A 10,380-nucleotide genomic window follows, 5' to 3' on the forward strand; every position below is an offset into this window, starting at 1 on the left:
GTCCGCGCCGGAAGCGGAAATGGTTGGAGGCCCGCGCCCCGCCTCCGCGGCCATCTTGGAAGCCCCGGAGGCGGCGCCGCGGAGGACGGGGCGGAAGTTCCCGGGGCGGCTGCCGGGAGCCCGAGCGAGCGCGGCGGCCCTGCCCCGTCCCCTTCCCGCGGCCGTGAGGGAGACCGCAGCGTGGGCGCCGCGGAGCTGCGAGGTGCCGGGCTCGGGGTTGGCGGGGGGCGCCGCCTCCGCCTCTTTCCGGGCTGTCAAGGCCGCGGGCGGGGACGGGCCGGTGCCCGGGGGCGGACGGAACGAGTGCGGGCTGGGGGCCCCGGAGCGGGCAGACCGGGGGTCGGGGTGCAGGCCGGGGGTCGGGGTGCAGACCGGGGGTCGGGGTGCAGACCGGGGGTCGGGAGGCGGGAGGGCAGACCGGGGGTCGGGGTGCAGGCCGGGGGTCGGGAGGCGGGGCCTCCGTGTAGGGTGTCGGGGTGCAGGAGGGCAGGTCGGAATCGGGGTGCAGGCTGGGACTTGGGAGGCAGGAGGGCAAGCCAGGAGTCGGGGTGCAGGCCGGGGCAGGAGGGCAGGAGGGCAGGAGGGCAGGAGGGCAGGCTGGAGTCCAGGGGCAGGGCCATGGGGGCAGGCAGGTCTGGGTCGGGGGCACCGGGAGTCGGGGGGCACTTCTGGGTTCAGGCTGGGTCGTCGGGAGGTGTAGGCTGGTTGTCCGTCGCCGCACGCCCCTGTGCCCGCCTGCACAGCCCAGATGCCTTTGTGGGGTGTGGTGCCAGGACCTCCGGGTGGGGTTCTAGGTGGAGGCGCTGGGGTAGTGGAGCTGCTCCGGCTTTGTTGACGGCGTTCCACATGGTTCCGCATGAAGGCGGTAGATTCAAGAGAAGGTGCGGGTGGCCGTGCGCTCAGGGAGCCAGCCGAGAGCTGCTGCTTCCTGTGCGGGCCGTGTGCCCACGCGGGACGGCTGCCTCTCTGGCGGTGCCTGGTTGGCCAGGCGGGACTGGCACCTCTGGGAGGCCCTTCAAATGCAAATGAGGGCCTGGTCAGTGGACTCTGTCACGCGGCTCTGGGTCTGCCGGCGGTCCATTCCGGGGGGCCAGGTGGAGATGTGGGTGGTCACGCCCGGTGGGGGGCAGCCCTGGCCAAGTGGGTGAAGGGTTGGGGAAAGGGGTGTGAGACCAGCCCCGGGGCTGCAGGTCAAGCACAGCTGTGGCCCTCAGGCAGTGCCCCAGGAGGCAGCCCTGGGGCTTTTCTCTTTCGTTTTCCTTTCCTGGGACTGAGGACAAAGCAGGGGGCAGACGCTGGAGTGAGGAGGTCTGGCGGCCCGCCCCCCTACGCGGGGAACAGGGTGGGCAGGCCTGCACCATGCCCGGGTGCGTGCAGGGGTAGGACAGGACCTTGGGTTGTGTGGGGAGGTGTGTGCCCTGACAGGGTGAGGCCCTGGGTTGGCCGCGTCGGGGAGAGCTGGCGCCCTGTGTTCTTCATGCTCCGTTTAAGGGTCTGGGTGGCAAACGCTGGTTAGTGGGCAGAGGGCGTGTCGGCAGGGCGTGGAGAACGGAGACAGCGGAGCAGCTCTCCTCCGGCATGGCTTTGGCCAGCGTCCTCTGCTCACAAGAGTTTTTCTCCAACGAGGAACACCTTGTCTGTCCCAGAAGGCATGATCAGCCTGCTGTGACCCGCGGGGCCAGCGTCTGGGGCCCGAGCCGGATGAGGACCTGCTTGGTGTGGCTGGCCCCGTGGGATCATCCGGCGAGCCGTCTAAGCCCAGCTCGTTGGAGGCGGAGCAGAAGCAGGCAGTCTTGCGTCTGCTGGTCTGCTCTCATGGTGCCCACCGCAGCCCGGCTGGCCCAGGAGCAGGGCGCTGTGCCCTGGGACTCTGCAGCAGGCTGTGCCTAACCCCACAGAGCTTCAGGCCACCTGGTAGCTGCAGGTGCCCCTTTCGGGTGTTTTGTTCTGTTTTTTTTTTTTTTTTAAAGATTTATTCATTTTATTACAGCCAGATATACACAGAGGAGGAGAGACAGAGAGGAAGATCTTCCGTCCGATGACTTACTCCCCAAGTGAGCCGCAATGGGCCGGTGCGCGCCGATCCGAAGCCAGGAACCTGGAACCTCTTCCAGGTCTCCCACGCGGGTGCAGTGTCCCAAAGCTTTGGGCCATCCTCAACTGCTTTCCCAGGCCACAAGCAGGGAGCTGGATGGGAAGTGGAGCTGCCGGGATTAGAACCGGTGCCCATATGGGATCCCGGGGCTTTCAAGGCGAGGACTTTAGCCGCTAGGCCACGCCGCCGGGCCCGGGTGTTTTGTTCTTTCTGCCGCGTCTCCCCTCTGAGAGCAGGCTCAGAGCCTTGCTGGCTGTGGATGTGGGGTTCCTGCTCTGCGGAATACCCTCCTTCTTTAGAAAGTAGGTGCTGCATCGCATGGCCTCTGGCGTCTGGGAGCTTGCAGGCGGAGTCCGCTGGACCTAGGCAGTGTGTGGAGTAGTGGGCACCACTGCTGGCATGTGGGAACCGGGCTGTGTGGCCCTCACGTGCAGTGCTGGTGGCCTGGGCAGCCCGGCCCTGTCCTCGCCATCCGCCGGAGCCTCTGCCTTTTGTCTGTGTGAACAGGGCCTGCTCAGGTGGCATTGATGAACTGGACAGCGAGTTGTCGCCTGTCACACTCTGGCCTGTTCTCACTGTTGCAGAATGTCTGAAGGGGACAGTGTCGGCGAGTCGGTGCACGGGAAGCCGTCGGCGGTGTACAGATTCTTCACGCGGCTCGGGCAGGTGGGTGGAGTGCGGGACGCGGTGTCGGCCGCTGCCGCCGGGCAACAGCTTTGCTTAACCTGAGGCCATGCTGTGGGGCCGTGGCTGCTCGGTGTCTAGGGTGCTGCCAGCGCGGGGCTTGGGGGCTGCTTCTGTGTGCCGGGGGCCGCTGTTTTCTAAATCAAGCAACACAAAAACTGGAAACTGGGTGGTCGGATACGTGGACGGAGCTGCTGGTCCTGCCCCTTGAAGCGGGACCGCTGCCGCCTCATTCGGGCAGTGGTTGCGGGGCTCTCTGACATTTGGGTTACATGAAAAATCTTTCTGTTTTTAAATTAATAATCAGCTTGTGGGAAGTGTCTGTTGAGACTGGGTGCTGAGTGTATGGGTGTTGTCTTGCATGAATGGGTGCAGTTTTCCATACGCTAGGATTTTTAAGTCGGCATTGAAGGTGTGCGTGAGTCTGCCTAGTCCATCCGCGTCTCCAGCTCCCCGAGAGCACGCCGCAGGGCAGGCGGCTGGCGAGGCCGCAGGGCGCCTTTGAGGGTGCTCCTGCTTTCTCTGCTGCAGTCCGATCTGTGGGGTGAAGTAGGGGCTCCTGGAGTGACCCCTTTCCTGAGCCTGCGCCCCGCCCCGCGCGTGTGTCGAGTTTGCAGAGATGAAGTTGCTTCAGGAATGAATGCAGAATTGCGTTGTCGCCACTCGTGTGTGCCAAGGGTGTGCGTGTGAGAGCGGTCGCGCGGTTTCAGCTGGCTCTCTGGACATGGCGAGCGGCCCTGGCAGGGTGCACCCAGGCTGTGGTGCCGCGGTGCTTTTGAATGCTGCCTTTGCAGGTTTACCAGTCCTGGCTGGACAAGTCCACACCTTACACGGCTGTGCGATGGGTCGTGACGCTGGGCCTGAGCTTCGTCTACATGGTCCGAGTCTACCTGCTACAGGTACGACAGCGTGGGACTGGGGCTCCCAGTGGGCTCTGCTGTGTCCTCTGGGGCTCCTGCTGCGGGCAGCACCGCCTCCGTCCCTGCGCGGCGGTCCTCGGGGAGCCCAGGCCAGGCAGCCGGAGTTGGCCACCTTCCTGCCTGGCCTGGCGAGTGCATCCCCACACCTCAGCTTGACTGGGGTGTACCTGCTGAGGAGGGCACGGGCACGGGCACAGTGCCGCCTCCTTCCTGCCTTCCCGAGGGAGGAGGCCTCAGGGCCTGGCAGCCACACCCGCTCCCTGGCCTGACGCTACCCCGGTGCCGTGTGGAGTTGGCAATGCGCTCGGGTGGGGTGTGCGTGACCAGACGGGCTTACTGCGGGGGCGCACTGCCCAGTGCTGGACTCGGGGGGCTGAGGCGGATGGGGAGGTCGCTGCTGGCAGGTTCAGCTGTTTCTCTGCCGTGGACCGTGCGCACTGGGCCACCGGCCCTCCCCTGAGAGGCTGCCTGCTTGGTGTTTGGGTGTCTGGCTTGCGGAAAGGAACTGTCTGGAAAAGGTCAAGCCTCACCATTCTGACACACTGCCGTTTCTAATGGGATAAAATTGACTTCAAAGTCCCATTTGGGAGCAAGAGGGCCCATGTGCTGGCTAATTCAGATGGCTGGGGACCCTGGGTGCTGCTGCTTCCCGGGGTGCCCGAGTGCCAGGCCACTGTGCGAGCAGTCAGGTGCTGGTACCTCCGTGTGTCTCCCTGTCCTCCGCTCCCAAGGAATGTCTGGCTTCCAGGTGTTGGAAACCTTCCTGCTCTTCCGAGTCTGTGGTCAGAGGCAGAGGTTGCCAGTGAGTCAGGCCGTAGGTGCTGTTGGCTAGTCATCTGGCAGGGGCCCTCAGTCAGTCAGTGGGCGGGTCCCTCAGCATCTCCAGGTGTAGGGTGGACGCACACTTGGTACCTCGCTGAGTCTGTGGCTTCAGGTGGCAACCACGTGCTTCTTACTGGACTTTTTTAAGGATGTATTTGAGGACCCAGCATGGTAGCCTAGTGGCTAAAGTCCTTGCCTTGAATGCGCCGGGATCCCATATGGGCACTGGTTCTAATCCCGGCGGCTCCACTTCCCATCCAGCTCGCTGCTTGTGGCCTGGGAAGGCAGTCGAGGACGGCCCCAAGCCTTGGGACCCTGCGCCCGCGTGGGAGACCCAGAAGAGGCTCCTGGCTTCAGATCAGCTCAGCTCTGGCCATTGCAGTCACTTGGGGAGTGAACCAGCCGATGGAAGATCTTCCTCTCTGTCTCCCCTCCTCTTTGTATATCTGACTTTCCAAAAAATAAATCTTTTTTTAAGAACGTATTTGAAAGGCAGAGTTACAGAGAAGGAAAAACCAACAGAGACCGTCCCTGCACTGCTTTACTGCCAGATGAGACGATGGCAGAGCTGGGAGCCTGGAACTCCATCCGGGTCTCCCATATGGCCGTCCTCCACTGCTCTCCCACAGGCAGGGAGCTGGGTGGGGAGTGGGGCGTCTAGGACTCGGATGGGTGCCCACGCGGGACTGACTTGGTAGGACATTGGCTGGCAGAAGCCCGGGCTGAGCATGGTAGCGTGGAAGGTAGTGCTGCCGTGGCCGGTGGTCCACTGCCCTCGGTGCAGTGGAGGGCTACGGGTGGTCGGGGTCCACAGGCCGCATCTCCTTTCCCCACAGGGCTGGTACATCGTGACTTATGCCTTGGGTATCTACCATCTCAACCTCTTCATAGCTTTCCTGTCGCCCAAGGTGGACCCATCCCTCCTGGAAGACTCAGGTAGAGCCGCGCTGCACTTGGGTGGCCTGCGGGCCTAGCTGGGCTCCCCGGAGCCTGCCTGGCGGGGCCTGCTGGGTTCGGCGTGTCAGCGGAGCCTCACCGGCCGTGCTGTACCTTGCAGATGACGGCCCCTCACTGCCCACCAAGCAGAATGAAGAGTTCCGCCCCTTCATCCGGAGACTTCCAGAGTTCAAGTTCTGGTGAGCGGGTGGAGTCCCGTGCTCCCCGTCTGGGGCCTGGGTGGGCAAAGGGGAGCACAGCTGGCAGGGGCTGGCACCCGCATGGAGGTGCTGACACCTCACCTCGGCCCAAGGCACGCGGCTACGAAGGGCATCCTGGTGGCCATGGTGTGCACGTTCTTCGAGGCGTTCAACGTCCCGGTGTTCTGGCCCATCCTGGTCATGTACTTCATCATGCTGTTCTGTATCACCATGAAAAGGCAGATCAAGGTGAGGGCTGCGGGGGCCGCGGGGGCTGCGGGGGCCGGGCTGTCACATGCTTGTGGCAGAGGTGGGGGCATAGCTGGCTGGCCAGGCTGCTCTCAGAGCATCTCTCTGCCCCCTCAGCACATGATCAAGTACCGGTACATTCCATTTACGCACGGGAAGAGGCGGTACACGGGGAAGGAGGAAGTGAAGACATTCGCTAGCTAGGAGCTGGACTGGACCCGTCCCTGCCCCAGGAGCCGTGTGGAGCCGTTGTAACAAGGCCTTTTTCTTCCCATAAAATAGTTGATTATGAGGGAGTTGAATTTTCTTTCTAAAAAGGAGCCTCTAATTATTTGTAACAAATACCAGGTTCTTGAAGAGACTGGCATTTAAACCAAATTGCATTGATTTGTTTCCTGTGATGTTCGCGGAAGGAACTGTTGTGCCCCCTGGGCCGGGGACAGCCAGGGTGTGGCAGTGACCAGGGGCCAGGCCTGTGGCAAGGACAGGCTGACCCTGGCTCGCTGCTCCTGGCTGCATGGCCCAGTGTGGCCTGGTGGCGCACAGCTCTGTTCTTATCTACCATGATTGGAATTATAAATATATATTCTATTTTAATTGTTTGAGATGACTTTGGCACGTGTCTTTGACTCCTGGAGTTTGTAGATGGCCAGCAGGTCCCTTGGGAGTGCCCCCCCCCCCCCCCGGTGCCAGGACTCGCACACTTCACTCAGGCCTGCAGGGGTGTCCCCACCGCCCTGGAGCCAGAGCTGCCCTTCCAGAGACACCTGAAGGGCTCAGCTTGGCCGGTGCCCACCAGGTTCTCAGAGTGGACGGGCCCTGTTCCTCTGCAGTGCTCAGCCAGCACCGTGCCTGCTGCCACCTGGAGAGCTGCGCTCAGGAAGCCCTGGCTGCCAAGGTCTCCAGCAGGGCATGCCTGTGGCTGGCTACTCCCACCCGGGGCTGAACCTGCAGCAACACTGCGGCCCAGCCCATGCTACAGCAAGTTGAACAGACCAGGACCAGCAACTTGAGGCCTTGGGCACTGGGCCCTGGGCTCCAGCTGTTCCAGAGGCCAGGTCACGGAGAGCAGGTGTGCCCCGGAAGGTGGCAGACTCACTTCTTCCTGGCCCTACCCTCCTCTGAGCAGCTGGTAGATGCAATGGGCAGGCGGGCTGGTGCCAATGCCTCTTGCTTGGTTGCGACCCTCTGCCTGCCACCCCAGGGCTCGGTCCTCGAGCTGCTGGGTGCTGACGGACACTCAGGCCACACGTACCCTGACATTCTGGATAGTCCTCTGAACACGAAGGGCAGTTTGTACTGGCCTCTTTATCTGGACTGGGCAGTCCCTGCCCAAGTGACTGTGCTGTGCCCACAGGACAGCACCACAGGCAGGGTGGGCGCCCTGGGTTGCTTTTAGGACAAAACCCAAACAGAAGACGTGGCTGTGTGCAGGCTGTGCAGGTCTTTGCTCATGCAGAGCCTGGCTGCCTCCGTCCTCCTGACCGTCCCAGGCGGGGTCAGCGGTAGTGGCGCAGGTACACAAGCTTCTGGGGAGGGAACTTCTCCCTGCACAGGGGGCACTCCGTCTGCAGAGCGAGGGGCGTCTCACTGTTGTGCCCAGCCAGGCACAAGGCCTGGCATCTCGGGCATGGGCTTCCCCCAGGACTGGCCTGGCTCAGGCCATGAGGCTGCCCCTGCCTGCCCACAGAGCACACCCCCAGCGGGGTTCCTAGGACAGGGCCTTGCCAACCCACGGCCCGTCCAGGATGCATTCAGCAAAAGCCCCTCTGTGTACAAGCATTTGCAGCCCGTGTGCCCACCCCCACATAAGCAGTGCCCACCTTGGTGTCACACCACTCAGTGATGCACTCCCAGCAGAAGAGGTGGCCACAGGGCGTGGCCGTGGCGTGGCGGCGCTCCTCCAGGCACAGGGTGCACAGTGGGCTTCGGGAAGCCACTCTGTCTTCTGCAGAACTCCTGGGAGGGCGGCCATGGGGCCAGGGCTCCCTCAGTCTCCACGGACGCGACCTCGCAGGGTAGGGCCCCGCCAAGGCTCAGGCCAGGGCTCACCTGTGGGACAGGTGGCGGTGCAGCCGCCACTCCTTCCTGGCGTGCTGTCTCTGCCGGAAGCCGTGCAGCTGCAGCCCCACAGAGAGTGCCAGGTGCAGCAGTGAGAGGAGCCCCAGCAGGCGGTAGCTGGTGCGGGCCCGCAGGTCCTCCCCGTGCAGCCGGCGGGCATGGAGCTGGTGGGACAGAGGGGCAGGTGAGTCTCTGGGGTGCTGCCAGTTAGACCAGCCAGGGGACAGGAGTCAGGGAGGCCCCAGCAAGACACTCCTGGGTGCAGTCTGCAGTGCAGGGCTGAGGCACAAGGATGAACAGGCAGGGACAGGGGTCCCCTCAGAGAGTGGGCTGGGGCCAGGATGAGGCTGCTGCTCCCCTCCTGGCCCCCAGGGAACTCTGTGCAGCCTCTGTGTAAGCCAGGCCCACCGAGGACCTGCGAGGCGCGTCTCAGAAGCGCTGAAAGACCTGGGCCCCGGAACCGGCCCTGCCGCGGACCAGCAGCCGCTCCCACTGGCCTGCCCGGGCTCTCCCCGAGTCTCCAGGACAACCTGGCTGGACCAGACGTGCCAGCTTCACCAGCCGTGGCTACCGTCAGCACCATGCGGGCCGGGCTCAGCCCGGGTGGCCCAGCACCTGCTACTCACGTAAGTGATGCCCGTGAAGCGCTTGGCCAGGTGGTAGAAGACGCCGTGGATGTAGAACCAGGCAAGGTGCAGCCGCTGCAGGCAGGCCAGGCCCTGTCTGAGGATGAAGGCCGCGCGCTGCAGGCCGCGGCGCTGGGGTTCCGGCAGGGCGGCCACACGGCGCCGCACCCAGGGCCACAGCCCTGCTCGGCTGCGCCCGCCCAGCCCCGGGCTGCCCTGCAGGGCGCGCAGGCCCTCGGCCTCGGCCTGCAGCGCCTGCTCCAGGGGGAGCAGCGCCTTCTCCAGCAGGTAGGGCAGCACGGTGTGGAGCAGCACCAGGGCCACGCGGCGCCACCGGGAGGGCACCTGCCGCCGGGACGGGTCCACGGGCACGATGCCCACGTACTCCTCCCCGAGCGTCTGGTAGCCTGTGGAGAGGGCGGCGTCAGCGCCAGGCCAGGCCGAGGAGCAGCCCTCCTGCAGGGGTTCCACGCCTGCACCCCGGAACTGGACTCGGGCCCATGGCCACCAGCAAAGGTGGCCGGCAGTCGCTACCTGCCACGGTGGTCAGGCCGAAGTAGGCGACGTCCGCCAGCAGCTCCACCTCGCGCCTCCACTCCATCCACCTGCGCGCCCCTGGGGAGGGACACAGGAAGAGGGGTCACGGAGGAGGGTCACCGGGGGTCGCAGGGAGGAGTGCGGATCGCCGGGGGTCACGGGGAGGAGTTGGGGGTCACAGAGGAGCTGGGGTCACGGCGAGGCGGCCCGCTCCGCCCCTCGAAGCCTCGCACACGGCCCCGCCGGGGTCGGGCAGCGCGGGCCCCGCAGGCCACCCCGGCTGGGCGCGGCGCTCACCGGCCAGGCTGTGCAGGGCGCCGCCCGCCGCGGCCCGCAGCTCCCCGCGGTACAGCTCGTCCTTCTGCGCCGCGCGGACCACCTCGGCAGGACCCGCCACCCGCGCCATGACCGCCCGCTGGCCACGCCCGCGCGGGGACGCCGGCCGACGGCGGCGCGGGCCTTGTGCGTCACGCTCCGCGACCGGGCCGACGAGATCGGGGCGGGGACTCTCCCGCAGGCCAAGCTCCGCCGAGAGGCGGAAGACGGGACGCCCCAAGGGGAAGCGGACGGGGTCCAGGCTGCCTGCCGGGGAGCTCCGGGCGCCTGGTCCGCCTTCGCCGTCGGCCGCTGCACAGCCGTGGGCCGGCCGGTGTCCCCGTGCGCCTGCAGGGCCTCGCGGGGCGCGTGCACCCATGGACGCAGCTCCTCCTTCAGGGGGACCTGCTGGAGAGGGGGCCTCCTGGAGAGGGGGCCTCCTGGAGGGGGGTCCTGGAGAAGGGGCCTGCTGGAGGGGGGTCCTGGAGAGGGGTCCTGCTGGAGAGGGGGCCTCCTGGAGAGGGGTCCTGCTGGAGAGGGGTCCTGGAGAGGGGTCCTGCTGGAGAGGGGGCCTCCCGGAGAGGGGTCCTGCTGGAGAGGGGGCCTCCTGGAGGGGGGTTCTGCTGGAGAGGGGGCCTGCTGGAGGGGGGTCCTGGAGAGGGGTCCTGCTGGAGAGGGGGCCTGCTGGAGAGGGGTCCTGCTGGAGAGGGGTCCTGCTGGAGAGGGGGCCTCCCGGAGAGGGGTCCTGCTGGAGAGGGGGCCTCCTGGAGGGGGGTTCTGCTGGAGAGGGGGCCTGCTGGAGGGGGGTCCTGGAGAGGGGTCCTGCTGGAGAGGGGTCCTGGAGAGGGGGCCTGCTGGAGAGGGGTCCTGCTGGAGAGGGGTCCTGCTGGAGAGGGGGCCTCCCGGAGAGGGGTCCTGCTGGAGAGGGGGCCTCC

The 10,380-nt window shown here is 65.6% G+C and overlaps 2 protein-coding genes across 2 annotated transcripts; one reads left to right on the forward strand and one right to left on the reverse strand.

The window, feature by feature from the left end:
- The first annotated feature begins 38 nt into the window (after nt 1–38).
- On the forward strand, nt 39–6,373 carry RER1 (retention in endoplasmic reticulum sorting receptor 1). The gene is made up of 7 exons (XM_058674360.1): nt 39–202; nt 2,680–2,761; nt 3,574–3,678; nt 5,358–5,457; nt 5,579–5,657; nt 5,771–5,906; nt 6,024–6,373. Exons 2-7 carry the CDS (start codon nt 2,681–2,683, stop codon nt 6,108–6,110), a joined length of 588 nt encoding a protein of 195 aa, XP_058530343.1. The 5' UTR covers nt 39–202; nt 2,680; the 3' UTR covers nt 6,111–6,373.
- A 492-nt stretch (nt 6,374–6,865) lies between these two features.
- PEX10 (peroxisomal biogenesis factor 10) lies at nt 6,866–9,598 on the reverse strand. The gene is made up of 6 exons (XM_058660764.1): nt 9,428–9,598; nt 9,128–9,208; nt 8,594–9,000; nt 7,959–8,131; nt 7,730–7,865; nt 6,866–7,474 (listed from the first exon to the last, which is right to left on the reverse strand). Exons 1-6 carry the CDS (start codon nt 9,534–9,536, stop codon nt 7,406–7,408), a joined length of 975 nt encoding a protein of 324 aa, XP_058516747.1. The 5' UTR covers nt 9,537–9,598; the 3' UTR covers nt 6,866–7,405.
- Nucleotides 9,599–10,380: the final 782 nt, after the last annotated feature.

Source organism: Ochotona princeps, chromosome 2 (assembly GCF_030435755.1).
Source record: "Ochotona princeps isolate mOchPri1 chromosome 2, mOchPri1.hap1, whole genome shotgun sequence".
Lineage (NCBI taxonomy): Eukaryota > Metazoa > Chordata > Mammalia > Lagomorpha > Ochotonidae > Ochotona > Ochotona princeps.